Genomic DNA, 14544 nt, shown 5'->3' with positions numbered 1-14544 from the left:
TAAAATGCGCTGCATTCAACGATCACAGATTTTGCAGCGTGATGAATGTGCTACCTACAATACGAACACTAGTTTTACTAGACCGAGTGCTTCCGTTTAGTTTTTGCTTATGAGCATGCGTCGTTTTTTTGTCCGTCGGACTAGCATACAGACGAGCGGACTTCGGGGTCCGTCGTACTTACGACGTAAAGATTTGAAGCATGCTTCAAATCTAAAGTCCGTCGGATTTGAGGCTAAAAAAGTCCGTTGAAAGTCCGGAGAAGCCCACACACGATCGGATTACCAGCCAGCTTTAGTCCGTCAGCGTCCGTTGGACTAATGTTTGACCTCATATTATATGTTTTTGGTAAATCTGAAGACAAAAATCTGCAGAAAATCTAATAGTGTGTATGGGACTTAAATTACACTGTACTTTTTCTACTTCCTAATCCACAGATTTGCTCTGTCCTTCTTATAAATACAATATGTTTTCTTGTGTGACCAATACAGTTAATTTGTGTCTCCCTCCTTTTTTTGTTTAGTGTACCTGTTAGTCTGAGGAAGTGTGCAGTATGGCTGTCAGTTGGAGGTAAGGTGTGCACAGTATGGCTGTCAGTTGGAGGTAGGGTGTGCGCAGTATGGCTGTCAGTTGGAGGTAAGGTGTGCGCAGTATGGCTGTCAGTTGGAGGTAGGGTGTGCGCAGTATGGCTGTCAGTTGGAGGTAGGGTGTGCACAGTATGGCTGTCAGTTGGAGGTAAGGTGTGCGCAGTATGGCTGTCAGTTGGAGGTAGGGTGTTGGTGCCCCCTCCCCCAAAGCACCCGCCCCCCCATATTGAGGGCATGCGGCCTGGTACGGTTCAGGAGGGGGGGCACTTACTCGTCCCCACCCCCTTTCATGACCGGCCGGGCTGCGTGCTTGGATAAGGGTCTGCTATGGATTTTGGGGGGACCCCCACGCCGATTTTTTTCGGCGTAGGGGGTTCCCCTTAAAATCCATACCAGACCGAAGGGCCTGGTATGCTCCTGGGGGGGAACCCATGCCGGTTTTTTATTTAAAATTTGGCGCGGCATTCCCCCTCATGATTCATACCAGACACCTGTCAGCAATGCGTGTCGCTCATCGGGAAAGGAAAAAAACACAGTTTTCCTTTCCCAATGAGCGAGCCAGCGCGAGATGCACAGCACCCTATCGCCGAGAACCATCGTGATAGGATCGCGCTGGAAACACAATCTCGCGGTCAGGTACTGTAGTATCACTGTAAGTTCTTCATCAGATAAATGCTAATGTGCAGCCAGGATACACATTTTCTAATTCAGATCACTCACCCACTATTTTTAGTGGTCCTATTCTTTCTTCTTTTGGCTCCTTCAGACTGGGATGTCCTACTTTGCAGATGAATACTAATCTGTGGTCCATTCGTGTTGGGGTGAAGTATAGACTGGCTGTACAGCTGTATGTGTTATCTGGCTGTCTCTGAGGTTGAGGAATCCTGTAGTTTATGCCATTAGTAAAAGGAACAAGCTGCCTTGTCTCTTCCTCTTCTTTAAACCAATTGATGGTCAGATCCTTAGGGAAATATCCAGAGATTCTACACTGTATTTTGCATACAGTGTTGAGGATCAGGTAAGGTGTATATAGTGCTTCAATTTGGGGGCACCAAGGAAAATCTGTAAAGCAATCAGAATGCAATAATGTTATCAACCAGGTTACTGTATTTTTCGCTCCATAAGACGCACTTTCTCCCCCCCCAAAAAATGGGGGGGGGGAATGCCTGTGTGTCTTATGGAGCGAATACTGACCAGTACAGACCCCCCCCGCCACCATTTTAGAATACCGGGCAGCCGCCTCTGGTGAGTGTCGGGCAATCCTGTCATCCTGAGCCTGTCACTCGGCTTTGCCTGTCACAGACAGAAGACGGAGCAGGCTGAATAGAGTGCGGCCGCGGCGAATGTGATGACGTCCTCACCAGGCACAGGTAGGCTGCATTGTATGACACAGCTCAGGCTGCATTTAATTGGCACCGGTAAATATTTTAGTACGCCATTTGGCTCAGAATATGGAGAGAAAAATACGGTACTTTAAAAATAAATTCCAGGTATGGTATATTTTCACATAGTTACATTGGTCCAGCTTGGATCAATGTAACTATGTATATTCCATACCCCTTGATGCTGGAAATCAGTGAAGTAGATACCACTACTAGAGTGATCTCCCCATCCGTCCAGGTCCTGATGCATACTCAATGCAGGAGGTCAGGCACTAAGCATGGATGCCATTCAGGGAATACTTTGCATTATCTGAATGAGTGCAAAGCATTCTCTGAATGGATGAAATATAGAGCCAGGGCAGTGGCCTCACTCTTCACCTTGTCCAATCAGAGAACATTTTGCATTCATTCAGAAAATGCAAAGCATCTTCAGAATAGTGACCCTCCTGAGCAACTGAGCTCTTATGTTCAAAATACATCAGGCCGGCCGCTCAGCACAGGACCTATAATCAGTTAGAGATCAGTGGAGTAGCGGGGTCAGTACTGGGATATAATCCACAGGAAGTGATGGAAGCAAAAAATATTTTTCAAACACTGAATTAAACATGAAATGTCAAAGCTGCTCTAGAGGAGGATGCCAACTATTTGTATGATAGGCTGACTGGTGAGGACTGAAGGAGGATCTGGAATACAGATACAGAGAGACCAAGGAGGACATTGGAGTGACCCGGGAGGGTGATATTTACAAGTGGGGGTGACTCTTGTGCTATACAGCAGAGGGTCGATGTTGTCTGGTGAGTACAGGGTTTGCATGGATCATATTGGATGGATGAATGCAGTAAATTATTGTACTGGTGGCCTCTTGTATAACATATGGTGCACAGGGCGCTTAGGCTGCAATTACACCTGAGTGTTTGTTTGGTTTTCAGGCTGAAAGTTGCGTGATTTTACTGCGATTTTGCAGCGCTTTTTACCGTGTTTTTGCTGCAATTTTATACAGGTCAAAAGGTCACCAATGTAAAAAGCAGAAAAACGCCTGTCTAAAAAGAAGCTCATGTACTTTTTTGAGCTTCGGGCAACAGAACGCTCAGATGTGAACAGGGGCCAATTAAATATTTTTGATATGAGCATTTTATGAGCTGAAAACGCTCAGGTGTGAATGCAGCCTTATGCCGCGTACACACGATCGGAAATTTGGCCAGAAAAAGACCGAAGAGAGCTTTTGGTCGGAAAATGGTACTGTGTGTATGCTCTATCGGACTTTTGCTGGCTGAATTCCAGCCAGCAAAAGATTGGGAGCATGTTCTCAATTTTTCAGTCTGAAAAAGTTCCTATCCGAAAATGCGATCGTCTGTAGCAATTCCGACACGCAAAATTCCTACGCATGCTCAGAAACAATTTGACGCATGCTCGGAAGCATTGAACTTCATTTTCTCGGCTCATCGTAGTGTTGTACATCACCGCGTTCTTGGCGGTCGAAAGTTCAGTGAACTTTTGTGTGATTGTGTGTATGCAAGGCAAGATTGAGCAGAATCCCGTTGGAAAAGCCATCATATCTTTTTCCGACCAAAATCCTGATCGCGTGTACTCGGCATAAGCCTTTCATTGAAATTTATTTTCTTTAATTTTTTTATTCATAGTATTGCTTTAACACTTTTTTTCTGTTTTTTTTTTTATTAATAGAGACACCGCTGTGTAGATCAGATATTTAAGGATATCAATGAGCAGCACAATAGTGGCTCCACCAAATCTCACTCTTCTCAAATGTAGTGAGATTAATAGAGGAAACAATACCTTAGATGATCCCACACTACAGATATACAGCTATGATGTTCAAGAAGACACAGGAGTGCCTAGGCACAGGAGGAGAACTGATATTTTCAGTAGGAATTTGAGACTAAAGTGCCATAATATAACAGGTGCTATCATAAACAATAGACTGTTGTCCAATCCAAATAGGTCAGAAGATGTTATTTAAAGTGTTATTAAACCCACAACAGTAAAATCAGTGTGTATATGCAGTAAATCATGCTTGTTATACACACTGTGGAACCTAAGGGGTAATCCTTTGCATTGTGTATAAAGGCTGTTTGATCCTGCCTTCTCTGATCCTCCCCTTTTTCCACTGTGTCAAAAAAAGAACCTGATATTTACAGAGCCAGTGGACGGGCATGCTCAGTTTGGAGTGTATTGGCAGAGAGCAGTGGCGAAACTACCGCCATAGTGACCCATGCGGGCGCTATGGGGCCCGCAGCCGAGTGCGGCCCGGGGAGGATGAGGAATGCTTACTGTACTTGCCAACTTTTTTTTTCCCCTTGTCGCTGCTAGAGGTCCGCGGCACTGGTCATTTCTGTCTCCGTCGCCATTTTACAGAAGACCAGTTAAAGAAGAACCAAGAGGCGGAGCCCGAGTGGCAATGAAAGCGGCTGCAATAGAAATGGAGCTCCATTTCTATTGGGCGCTTTCTTGCCACCCAGGCTCCACCTCCTGGTTTTGTAAAAGGCGCGGAGATGAGCACGGTGAGTCCTGAGCGGCGTCGATGCCCGATGGAGAGTCCTGGGTCCCGGCGCCATGCCATGAGACTCAGCTGTCTCTCTCACTGGCTGCCTCCTATCACATCATGCCGCCCAGAGAGTCAGTGACAGTCTGAGCAAGTAACTCTCTGGGCGGCTGAACAGGTGCATGAATGGGGGGGTGAATTGTCCTGGGGGGTCTGTACTCCTGGGGGGGTGAATTGTCCTGGGGGGTCTGTACTCCTGGGGGGGTGAATTCTCCTGGGGGGTCTGTACTCCTGGGGGGGTGAATTGTCCTGGGGGGGTCTGTACTCCTGGGTGGGTGAATTGTCCTGGGGGGGTAATTGTCCTGGGGGGGGTCTGTACGCCTGGAGGGGGTCTGTACAAATGGAGGGGGTTGAGTTGTCCTGGGGGGGGTCTCTACAGATGGGGCTGGTTTGTCCAGGTGGGTCTGTACTGATGGAGGAGGGTCTATACTGATGGAGGAGGGCCTGTACTGAGGGAGGACTATGGGGGGAGGGGGGTAACGCCATGTTTTTCCGCACCGGGTGACACCAACCCTAGTGACGCCACTGGTACTTGGGGACAGCTGATGTAAGGAGGGACTCTACTGGGAATGCCTGATATAAGTTGGGACTCTACTGGGGGCACCTGATGTAAGGAGGGACTCTACTGGGAATGCCTGATGTAGGGAGGGACTCTACTGGGAATGCCTGATGTAAGGAGGGACTCTACTGGGAATGCCTGATGTAAGGAGGGACTCTACTGGGAATGCCTGATGTAAGAAGGAACTCTACTGGGAATGCCTGATGTAAGGAGGGACTCTCCTGGGAATGCCTGATGTAAGGAGGGACTCTACTGGGAATGCCTGATGTAAGGAGGGACTCTACTGGGAATGCCTGATGTAAGGAGGGGCTCTACTGGGAATGCCTGATGGCATCTGGTGGCAGGCGACGTGGCTAGTGACACGCTCAGGGCTCCCACTGATTCTGCATTATGGTGAGTTGAACTATTTCATTTTATATTACAATGTAATAATAGAAATAATGCGCTTTAATCATCCTGACACCATAACAACCATGGTGCCGTGATGATTGAAGCACTAACACCAGGTGTTTGGAGCATCTGTTGATTGTTAAACTTTCCGGAATACATATATTGCTGCTTTCTTTCTTTCTTTCTTTCTTTCTTCTCAGACTTGAACCATGCCCCCTTTGAGCCACGCCCATTAAGCCATGCCCACTATTTAATTTAAGCCCCGCCATTTTTTGTGTGGGGGGGGCGGCCATACAACATTTTGCTATGGGGCCCTGTGATTTCTAGTTACGCCCCTGCCAGAGAGTTTTTTTTTTCTTGGGAGAGTGCATGTGATCAGCACAGGGCCAATCAGCACTGTCCGGACAGAGGGCCAGGGGAGAATGAAAATTCCTCCTACAAGCTTTACTAGGAACTGATAGAAGTCACAAGACTGCTATATATTGCTGATGAGAAAAGGTATTTAGCATTATATTTACTAAAATAATTGCATTTCCATGTTCTGTGTACTGTGGAAAACCAGATTTAGTGACTGCAGTTTGTGGGTTTAGTAACACTTTAAGTTCTCTGAGCCTTCAAAGAGGTTTATGTTTTCTTTTCATATAAACGAGGTGTGAGTGTGCGGGGGGGCTTTGAAGATTGCCGTCCTCTGTAATATGTGCCCTTGTTACATAGTTTCATAACTTGTATGACACCTTCTAATATTATATTAATGTTTCTGATGCTTTACATCTTCTCATAAGCTCCGTTATACTTTCTATATTATCCTTGTGATTTGTATTGCTCTTGAAAAGATAATGGGCAGCACGGTGGCTAGCACTACCACATAGATGCACTAGGTTCACTGATTCAAATCCCAACCATTACACTATCTGCATGGAGTTTGCATGTTCTCCCTGTACCTGTAAGAGTTTCCTCCCACCCTCCAAAGACATGGTGGTAGGTTAATTGGCTCTTGTATAAATTGGCCCTAGTATGTGTATGAATGTGAGTTAGGGACCTTAGATTGTAAACTCCTTGAGGGCAGGGACTGATGTGAATGTATAATATATGTAAAGCGCTACATAAATTGATGGTGCTATATAAGTTCCTGTAATAAATAAATGATCCCTTGTGTTACTGATGGCACATTTTTACCTTGTGTTCTGTGGTCATTACCTGGTCCAAGTAGCTCTTTAGATTGAGGTTCTGCCATAGACTCGTGTTCCCAGGTGACCCGTACAGGAAATTTTAGCTGATTCCAGGGAATTTTGCACTCACTGATAACACCGAATGTTTCCATTTCATCGTCTACTAGAAGAGTTTTCTTTGGTGTGTATAGAATATATTTGTTTTCTCCAAATGTCCATGTAAGATTGATGTTTTTGGGAAAGAACTTCTCCAGGCGCACAGAGCAGAGCACCTCCTCAGATTCACACAGATTTAATTTCACTGAATCTGTTACCACCGGGGCCACTGAAAATCAACAACAACAGAATCAGGTACTTGGAAATGAAATGTAACTATAATGCAGTGTACACACGGTCTGACTTTTCGACCGGACTGGTCCGACGGACAATCCGATCGTGTGTGGGCTTCATCGGACCTTCAACGAACTTTTCCAGTCGAAAATCTGACGGACTTTAGATTTGGAACAGGCTTCAAATCTTTACGTCGTAACTCCGCCGGACCCAGAAATCCGCTCGTCTGTATGCTAGTCCGACGGACAAAAACTGACGCTAGGGCAGCTATTGGCTACTGGCTATCAACTTCCTTATTTTAGTCCGGTGTACGCCATCACGTACGAATCCGTCGGACTTTGGTGTGATCGTGTGTAGGCAAGTCCGTTCGTTAAAAAATCCGTCGGAAGTCCGTCAAAAGTCAGTTGAAAGTCCGTCGGAAAGTCTTTCAGACCAGTCCGGTCAAAAAGTCCGCCCGTGTGTAAGCGGCTTTTCATGACATGGAATCAACAAAAATAGCCTATAATTAGGTAGTAGTATAAAAAGTACAATATGATGTGAATTTTGCAACAACTAGTGATGGCTTTAAAGGCATTATAAACCTTCTTATTTGCACCTTGTGTTCTTTACCAGCATAAGATATGGATTGATCATATAGTGTCATGGTGGCATTTGTTGCCCTGAATGCACAACCTAGAGTAAAGTAATCTTTACATTTCAGTGTCAGCACTTTGTTTTTTTTCATTTGACATGAGGCATTCCACTGTACAGAATAATGCATGACCTCTGTCTGTAGTTTTATGCCCTGTACACACGGTCGGATTTTCCAACGGAAAATGTGTGATAGGACCTTGTTGTCGGAAATTCCGACCATGTGTAGGCTCCATCACACATTTTCCATCAGAATTTCTGACACACAAAGTTTGAGAGCAGGCTTAAAAATTTTCAGACAACAAAATCCGTTGTCGGAAATTCCGATCGTGTGTATACAAATCCGCCGCACAAAGCGCCATGCATGCTCAGAATAAATTAAGAGACGAAAGCTATTGGCTACTGCCCCGTTTATAGTCCCGACGTACGTGTTTTACGTCACCGCGTTTAGAACGATCAGATTTTCCGACAACTTTGTGTGACCGTGTGTATGCAAGACAAATTTGAGCCAACATCCGTTGGAAAAAATCCATGGATTTTGTTGTCGGAATGTCCGATCAATGTCTGACCATGTGTACAGGGCATAAGGCTTGATTCACACCTATACATTTTTAGAGCTTTTTGCATTTTGCAGATTTGCACTACACTCCATTTAACATGGTTTCCTATGGAACATGTTCTGTAGTGCAAATCTGCAAAATGCAAAAAGCACGAAAAATGCATAGGAGTGAATCCAGCCTAAGAGCTGACACTTCCTTTGAAGAAACTACAAATCCCACAATCTCTGGGTCTCTCAGTCTAGCACTAGTGCAGGTGCAATAATTAGATCTGACATAGCCACAAACAGGCAGAACATTCACAGAGAGATCACCATGCTAGAAGAGATGTGTTTTCATCACATTAGCCCTTACATATTTGTAATGCAACACACAAGTAAAGGTAATGGAGTGGACGTTGTATACCCAGAACAATAAGCTGTCTTGCCCCTATTGCAAACAGGGACAAGCTAGGTGAATGAATATATGGACATAATGGAACTGATCAGCCATGACACTACAAACTGCAGCTACATCATGTGAGCTCATCATTATAGGGTTATGCAAACAAACAACACAGGGAATATAACTACACTGTAAGATTGCCATGTATGCACTGCGATTGTTAATGTCAATTGTAAAAGAAAACATTGAATTTGTTTTTACCTATCCAATGTTTTTTCCATGCATTATAATTTGTTTTCACACATGTTGCACTGAGCGAGGTGCATTCTGTAGTTGTGGCTCATTATTAAAGCTTTAAGCTGCCTACTGTATATACTAGTAGAATTTAATGTAAATAAAAATATCACACTCGCTCCAGTAAATAGCAATGTGAAAGCAGTGGTGTTTCAAAATTAAAAACTCTGCCAGAATATGTATATATACAAATGCACCGTGCTGCATTAAATAAATAAACCAGAATGTTCAAATATATAAACAAAACAGATGTTATGAAAAAATGTACTACAAAGATACCACGCTAAAAAAATTGGTGTCCCTTAGTCCAAAAAACGACTTCAAGAAATCTCCGGATTCTTCAATTCAGGTGTGCCACCCTCAAATGTGCCCATGTATTCACCACCACCTCCACTCGTGCGGGTATACCTTCCTGGGTGGACCTTCAAATTATAAAAAGTGTGGAGTCCTCCATAAAGCTGGGACAAGTTCTATTGGAGTTCTATTGGATATCAAGTTCTATTGGATATCCTCCATAAAGCTGGGACAAGTTCTATTGGAATATTCAGCCTTATTCCACTCAACCAAGGAAAATCCCAGACAATGACTCAAAATAAAAATAAAATTAATAATATTTTATATTTACATACATATTTTATTTTTATTTTGTGCAATAGCCTGGGATTTAACTTAGTTGAGCATATGGTAGAATAAGGCTGAATCTTCCAATAGAACTTGTCCCGGCTTTAAGGGGGACTTTTTATAATTAGAAGATCCATCTTGGAAGGTGAGAGTATACCCGCATGAGTGGAGGTGGTGGTGACTACATGGGCACGTTTTCAGGTGGCACACCTGAGGCGAAGAATCTGGACATTGAAGTGGTTATTTGGACCTGTGAATTTAATTTAAAAATGTTATTTTTTTATTTTTTTTTAATATTCATTCAAATTTCTAATCATTAGTGGTGTCAAAGCAATCTTCCTCTTTGAACACAGTGACAAGAAAATTTGAAGGAGCAGAATGGAAATTTTTTTTGTAAACAAGCGAATTTCTAACAGTGACATTTCATTTATTCCAAAAGGGAATGTTAAAAACAAATGGAATTTTGAAGTACTTTTGAACGACATTCATCAATTCATCAAATATGCTAAAAATTTTCATATGAATGTATGGCATAATCCACTGGTTTAAAATGTAGGTCTGGGAACGAAAAGATGGAGAAAGGGGGTAGAGGAAGGGATGGGAAGAGGAAAAAAATATAGGATAAACTTCAGGGGGGGAGTGAGAATGCCTGGCAGGGGAGGGGGGGGGTTGAATCAAGACAGGTTTTAAGAGGGTAGAAATAGAGGTCAGGGAACAGGGACAACACAGAGGGATGGGTGGTGGGGAAGGGATACATAACATATCCCACATGAACTGGTGCCTAAATGCCAGGTGAAGGACTATAAATATCTCAGCTAGAAGTTTTCAAAAATGGAAAAGCATATCTAAGCCACAATTTCCATATTTTTACAAATTTTGTTTGCAAGTCCTTGAGAATAGTGGATAGTTTCTTATTAACTGGCAGCCTATTCATACATTCCTTAACTCTCTGGAAAATGATTTTGGCTCTTGTCTGTTTAGCAATCAGAAACAAATATGTAGCTAATTTCTGTTGGCAAGAGAGAAAGCCTAGAATCATATATTGAAGAAGGGTCATCCTTGTGTCTTTTGAAACTTCTATATGAATCAAGGAGTTTGAAGGAGGACAAACCTTCTGAATCAAATTGCGGTCAACTTCAGGCTGAACTACCAAATGTGTAGTACATCACTGCATTTACCAAGTGAAGCACTATCTGTTCCTTCACCAAGTAGTGCTGAAAAAAGTACTACATTTCTTACTTTTTTATATGTGGTGGTATGGAAGGGGACAAAACTTTTTGACTATGCATTGTGACTGGCTGCCCAGCACAGCCCAATGCATGTGATGTGAATGGGCTCATCAAGCTAGGTCAGGATGTCATCTGTCAAATCAAGTAACCAGCTTCTGGTCTAAGACTTTCACGTGTTAGCTAGCTAGGGTAAAGAACATATTTTTGTAATTTTAATTTTGAAAACCAAAACTTCAGCAGACAAGGCCCACCTCTCAGTATGGATGTCAGATTTCTGGGTAAAATCCAAGGGATCATTAGAATAAGATTCATAAAGTTTAAAACTGAATTCTCAGGAAACAGTTAAATGTATACATTAAAGTATGTTGAGGAACTAGTTGCAAAACTTTTTTTTAAGTGTGAATATAGTGTGTGTGTGTGTGTGGGGGGGGGGGTTATAACTCCTGTCTGTTATTTTTGCCATCTTTGTCCCATTGAGGGGATCTCCCTCCACTTCTTGTCTAAGGCCAAAACAGGGAGTGAGAGGAAGTCCCTCCAAAGTGAGATAATCCCTGTACCAGGGTCAGCAGAACTAGTATTCCTATTGTCCCCAGTGTCCTAATTGGAAGATTTCCACTATATTACTATTCTGGAGACAACCCAGAATTTTGGATTTTCCATCACTTTCGCTCTCGGTTAGGGATGAGCTTCGAGTTCGAGTCGAACTCATGTTCGACTCGAACATTGGCTGTTCGCAAGTTCGCCGAACAGCGAACAATTTGGGGTGTTCGCGGCAAATTCGAATGCCGCGGAACACCCTTTAAAAGTCTATGGGAGAAATCAAAAGTGCTAATTTTAAAGGCTAATATGCAAGTTATTGTCATAAAAAGTGTTTGGGGACCCAGGTCCTGCCCCAGGGGACATGGATCAATGCAAAAAAAAGTTTTAAAAACGGCCGTTTTTTCAGGAGCAGTGATTTTAATAATGCTTAAAGTCAAACAATAAAAGTGTAATATCCCTTTAAATTTCGTACCTGGGGGGTGTCTATAGTATGCCTGTAAAGGGGCGCATGTTTCCTGTGTTTAGAACAGTCTGACAGCAAAATGACATTTTGAAGGAAAAAACTCATTTAAAACTACCCGCGGCTATTGCATTGTCGACAATACACATAGAAGTTCATTGATAAAAACGGCATGGGAATTCCCCAAAGGGGAACCCCGAACCAAAATTTAAAAAAAAAATGACGTGGGAGTCCCCCTAAATTCCATACCAGGCCCTTCAGGTCTGATATGGATATTAAGGGGAACCCCGGCCAAACTGTAAAAAAAAAAAATTACGTGGGGTTCCCCCTAAAGTATGGATTTTAAGGGGAACCCCGCGCCAAAAAAAACAAAAAAAAAAAAAACGGCGTGGGGTCCCCCCAAAAATCCATACCAGAGCCTTATCCGAGCAGGCCGCAGGAAAAGAGGGGGGGACGAGAGTGCGGCCCCCCTCCTGAACCGTACCAGGCCACATGCCCTCAACATTGGGAGGGTGCTTTGGGGTAGCCCCCCAAAACACCTTGTCCCCATGTTGATGAGGACAAGGGCCTCATCCCCACAACCCTGGCCGGTGGTTGTGGGGGTCTGCGGGCGGGGGGTTTATCGGAATCTGGAAGCCCCCTTTAACAAAGGGACCCCCAGATCCCGGCCCCCCCCCTGTGTGAAATAGTAAGGGAGTACTTACCCCTACCATTTCACTAAAAAACTGTCAAAAATGTTAAAAATGACAAGAGACAGTTTTTGACAATTCCTTTATTTAAATACTTCTTCTTTCTTCTATCTTCCTTCATCTTCTGGTTCTTCTGGCTCTTCTGGTTCTTCCTCCAGCGTTCTCGTCCAGCATCTCCTCCGCGGCGTCTTCTATCTTCTTCTCCTCGGGCCGCTCCGCACCCATGGCATGGGGGGAGGCTCCCGCTCTTCTCTTCTTCTTCATCTTCTTCTCTTCTTCTCTTCTTTTCTTCTCTTCTTCATTTTCTTCTCCGGGCTGCTCCACAATCCATGCTGGCATGGTGGGAGGCTCCCGCTGTGTGACGGCGCTCCTCGTCTGACAGTTCTTAAATAACGGGGGGCGGGGCCACCCGGTGACCCCGCCCCCCTCTGACGCACGGTGACTTGACGGGACTTCCCTGTGACGTCACGGGGAATGCCACAGGGAAGTCCCGTCATGTCCCGTGCGCCAGAGGGGGGCGGGGTCACCGGGTGGCCCCGCCCCCCATTATTTAAGAACTGTCAGACGAGGAGCGCCGTCACACAGCGGGAGCCTCCCTCCATGCCAGCATGGGTTGCGGAGCGGCCCGGAGAAGAAAATGAAGACGAGAAGAAGAGAAGAAGAGAAGAAGATGAAGAAGATGAAGAAGATGAAGAAGATGAAGCAGATGAAGAAGAGAAGAAGATGAAGAAGATGAAGAGAAGAGCGGGAGCCTCCCCCCCATGCCATGGGTGCGGAGCGGCCCGAGGAGAAGAAGATAGAAGACGCCGCCGAGGAGATGCTGGATGAGAACGCCGGAGGAAGAACCAGAAGAGCCAGAAGAACCAGAAGAACCAGAAGATGAAGGAAGATAGAAGAAAGAAGAAGTATTTAAATAAAGGAATTGTCAAAAACTGTCTCTTGTCATTTTTAACATTTTTGACAGTTTTTTAGTGAAATGGTAGGGGTACTTTTGTACCCCCTTACCATTTCACACAGGGGGGGGCCGGGATCTGGGGGTCCCCTTGTAAAAGGGGGCTTCCAGATTCCGATAAGCCCCCCGCCCGCAGACCCCCACAACCACCGGCCAGGGTTGTGGGGATGAGGCCCTTGTCCTCATCAACATGGGGACAAGGTGTTTTGGGGGGCTACCCCAAAGCACCCTCCCAATGTTGAGGGCATGTGGCCTGGTACGGTTCAGGAGGGGGGGGGCCGCACTCTCGTCCCCCCCTCTTTTCCTGCGGCCTGCCAGGTTGCGTGCTCGGATAAGGGTCTGGTATGGATTTTTGGGGGGACCCCACGCCGTTTTTTTTTTTTTTTTTGGCGCGGGGTTCCCCTTAAAATCCATACCAGACCTGAAGGGTCTGGTATGGAATTTAGGGGGAACCCCACGTCATTTTTTTTTTTAAATTTTGGCCGGGGTTCCCCTTAATATCCATACCAGACCTGAAGGGCCTGGTATGGAATTTAGGGGGACTCCCACGTCATTTTTTTTTAAAATTTTGGTTCGGGGTTCCCCTTTGGGGAATTCCCATGCCGTTTTTATCAATGAACTTCTATGTGTATTGTCGGCAATGCAATAGCCGCGGGTAGTTTTAAATGAGTTTTTTCCTTCAAAATGTCATTTTGCTGTCAGACTGTTCTAAACACAGGAAACATGCGCCCCTTTACAGGCATACTATAGACACCCCCCAGGTACGAAATTTAAAGGGATATTACACTTTTATTGTTTGACTTTAAGCATTATTAAAATCACTGCTCCTGAAAAAATGGCCGTTTTTAAAACTTTTTTTTACATTGATCCATGTCCCCTGGGGCAGGACCCAGGTCCCCAAACACTTTTTATGACAATAACTTGCATATTAGCCTTTAAAATTAGCACTTTTGATTATTCATGTTCGTGTCCCATAGACTTTAACGGTGTTCGCGTGTTCGAACGAACTTTTTTCCTGTTCGCATGTTCTGGTGCGAACCGAACAGGGGGGTGTTCGGCTCATCCCTACTCTCGGTGATAATAGTAAACAGGACAAACAGAGACAGTGAATTTCCCTAATAGGAACACAGTAATAAAGAACTGTTCTAATCCCTCTTCTCTGTATCCAGAAGTAGAAAAAAATGCCCACATATTTGGGAACTGATGTACTGAA

General features: G+C 44.5%; 1 protein-coding gene across 1 annotated transcript in view; it reads right to left on the bottom strand.

The window, feature by feature from the left end:
- Window positions 1-1319: 1319 nt before the first annotated feature.
- Window positions 1320-14544, bottom strand: part of LOC141147984 (uncharacterized) — a gene marked incomplete at its 3' end in the record, with an annotated part of 183235 nt that continues 170010 nt past the window's right edge. The window contains 2 exon segments of the mRNA XM_073635139.1: window positions 1320-1647; window positions 6674-6970. Coding sequence (XP_073491240.1) covers window positions 1320-1647; window positions 6674-6970 — 625 coding nt within the window.

This window comes from Aquarana catesbeiana, linkage group LG06, assembly GCF_042186555.1.
Source record: "Aquarana catesbeiana isolate 2022-GZ linkage group LG06, ASM4218655v1, whole genome shotgun sequence".
Lineage (NCBI taxonomy): Eukaryota > Metazoa > Chordata > Amphibia > Anura > Ranidae > Aquarana > Aquarana catesbeiana.
Note: the sequence above shows the minus strand (reverse complement) of the source record. Positions and strands in the feature narration are given on the sequence as shown.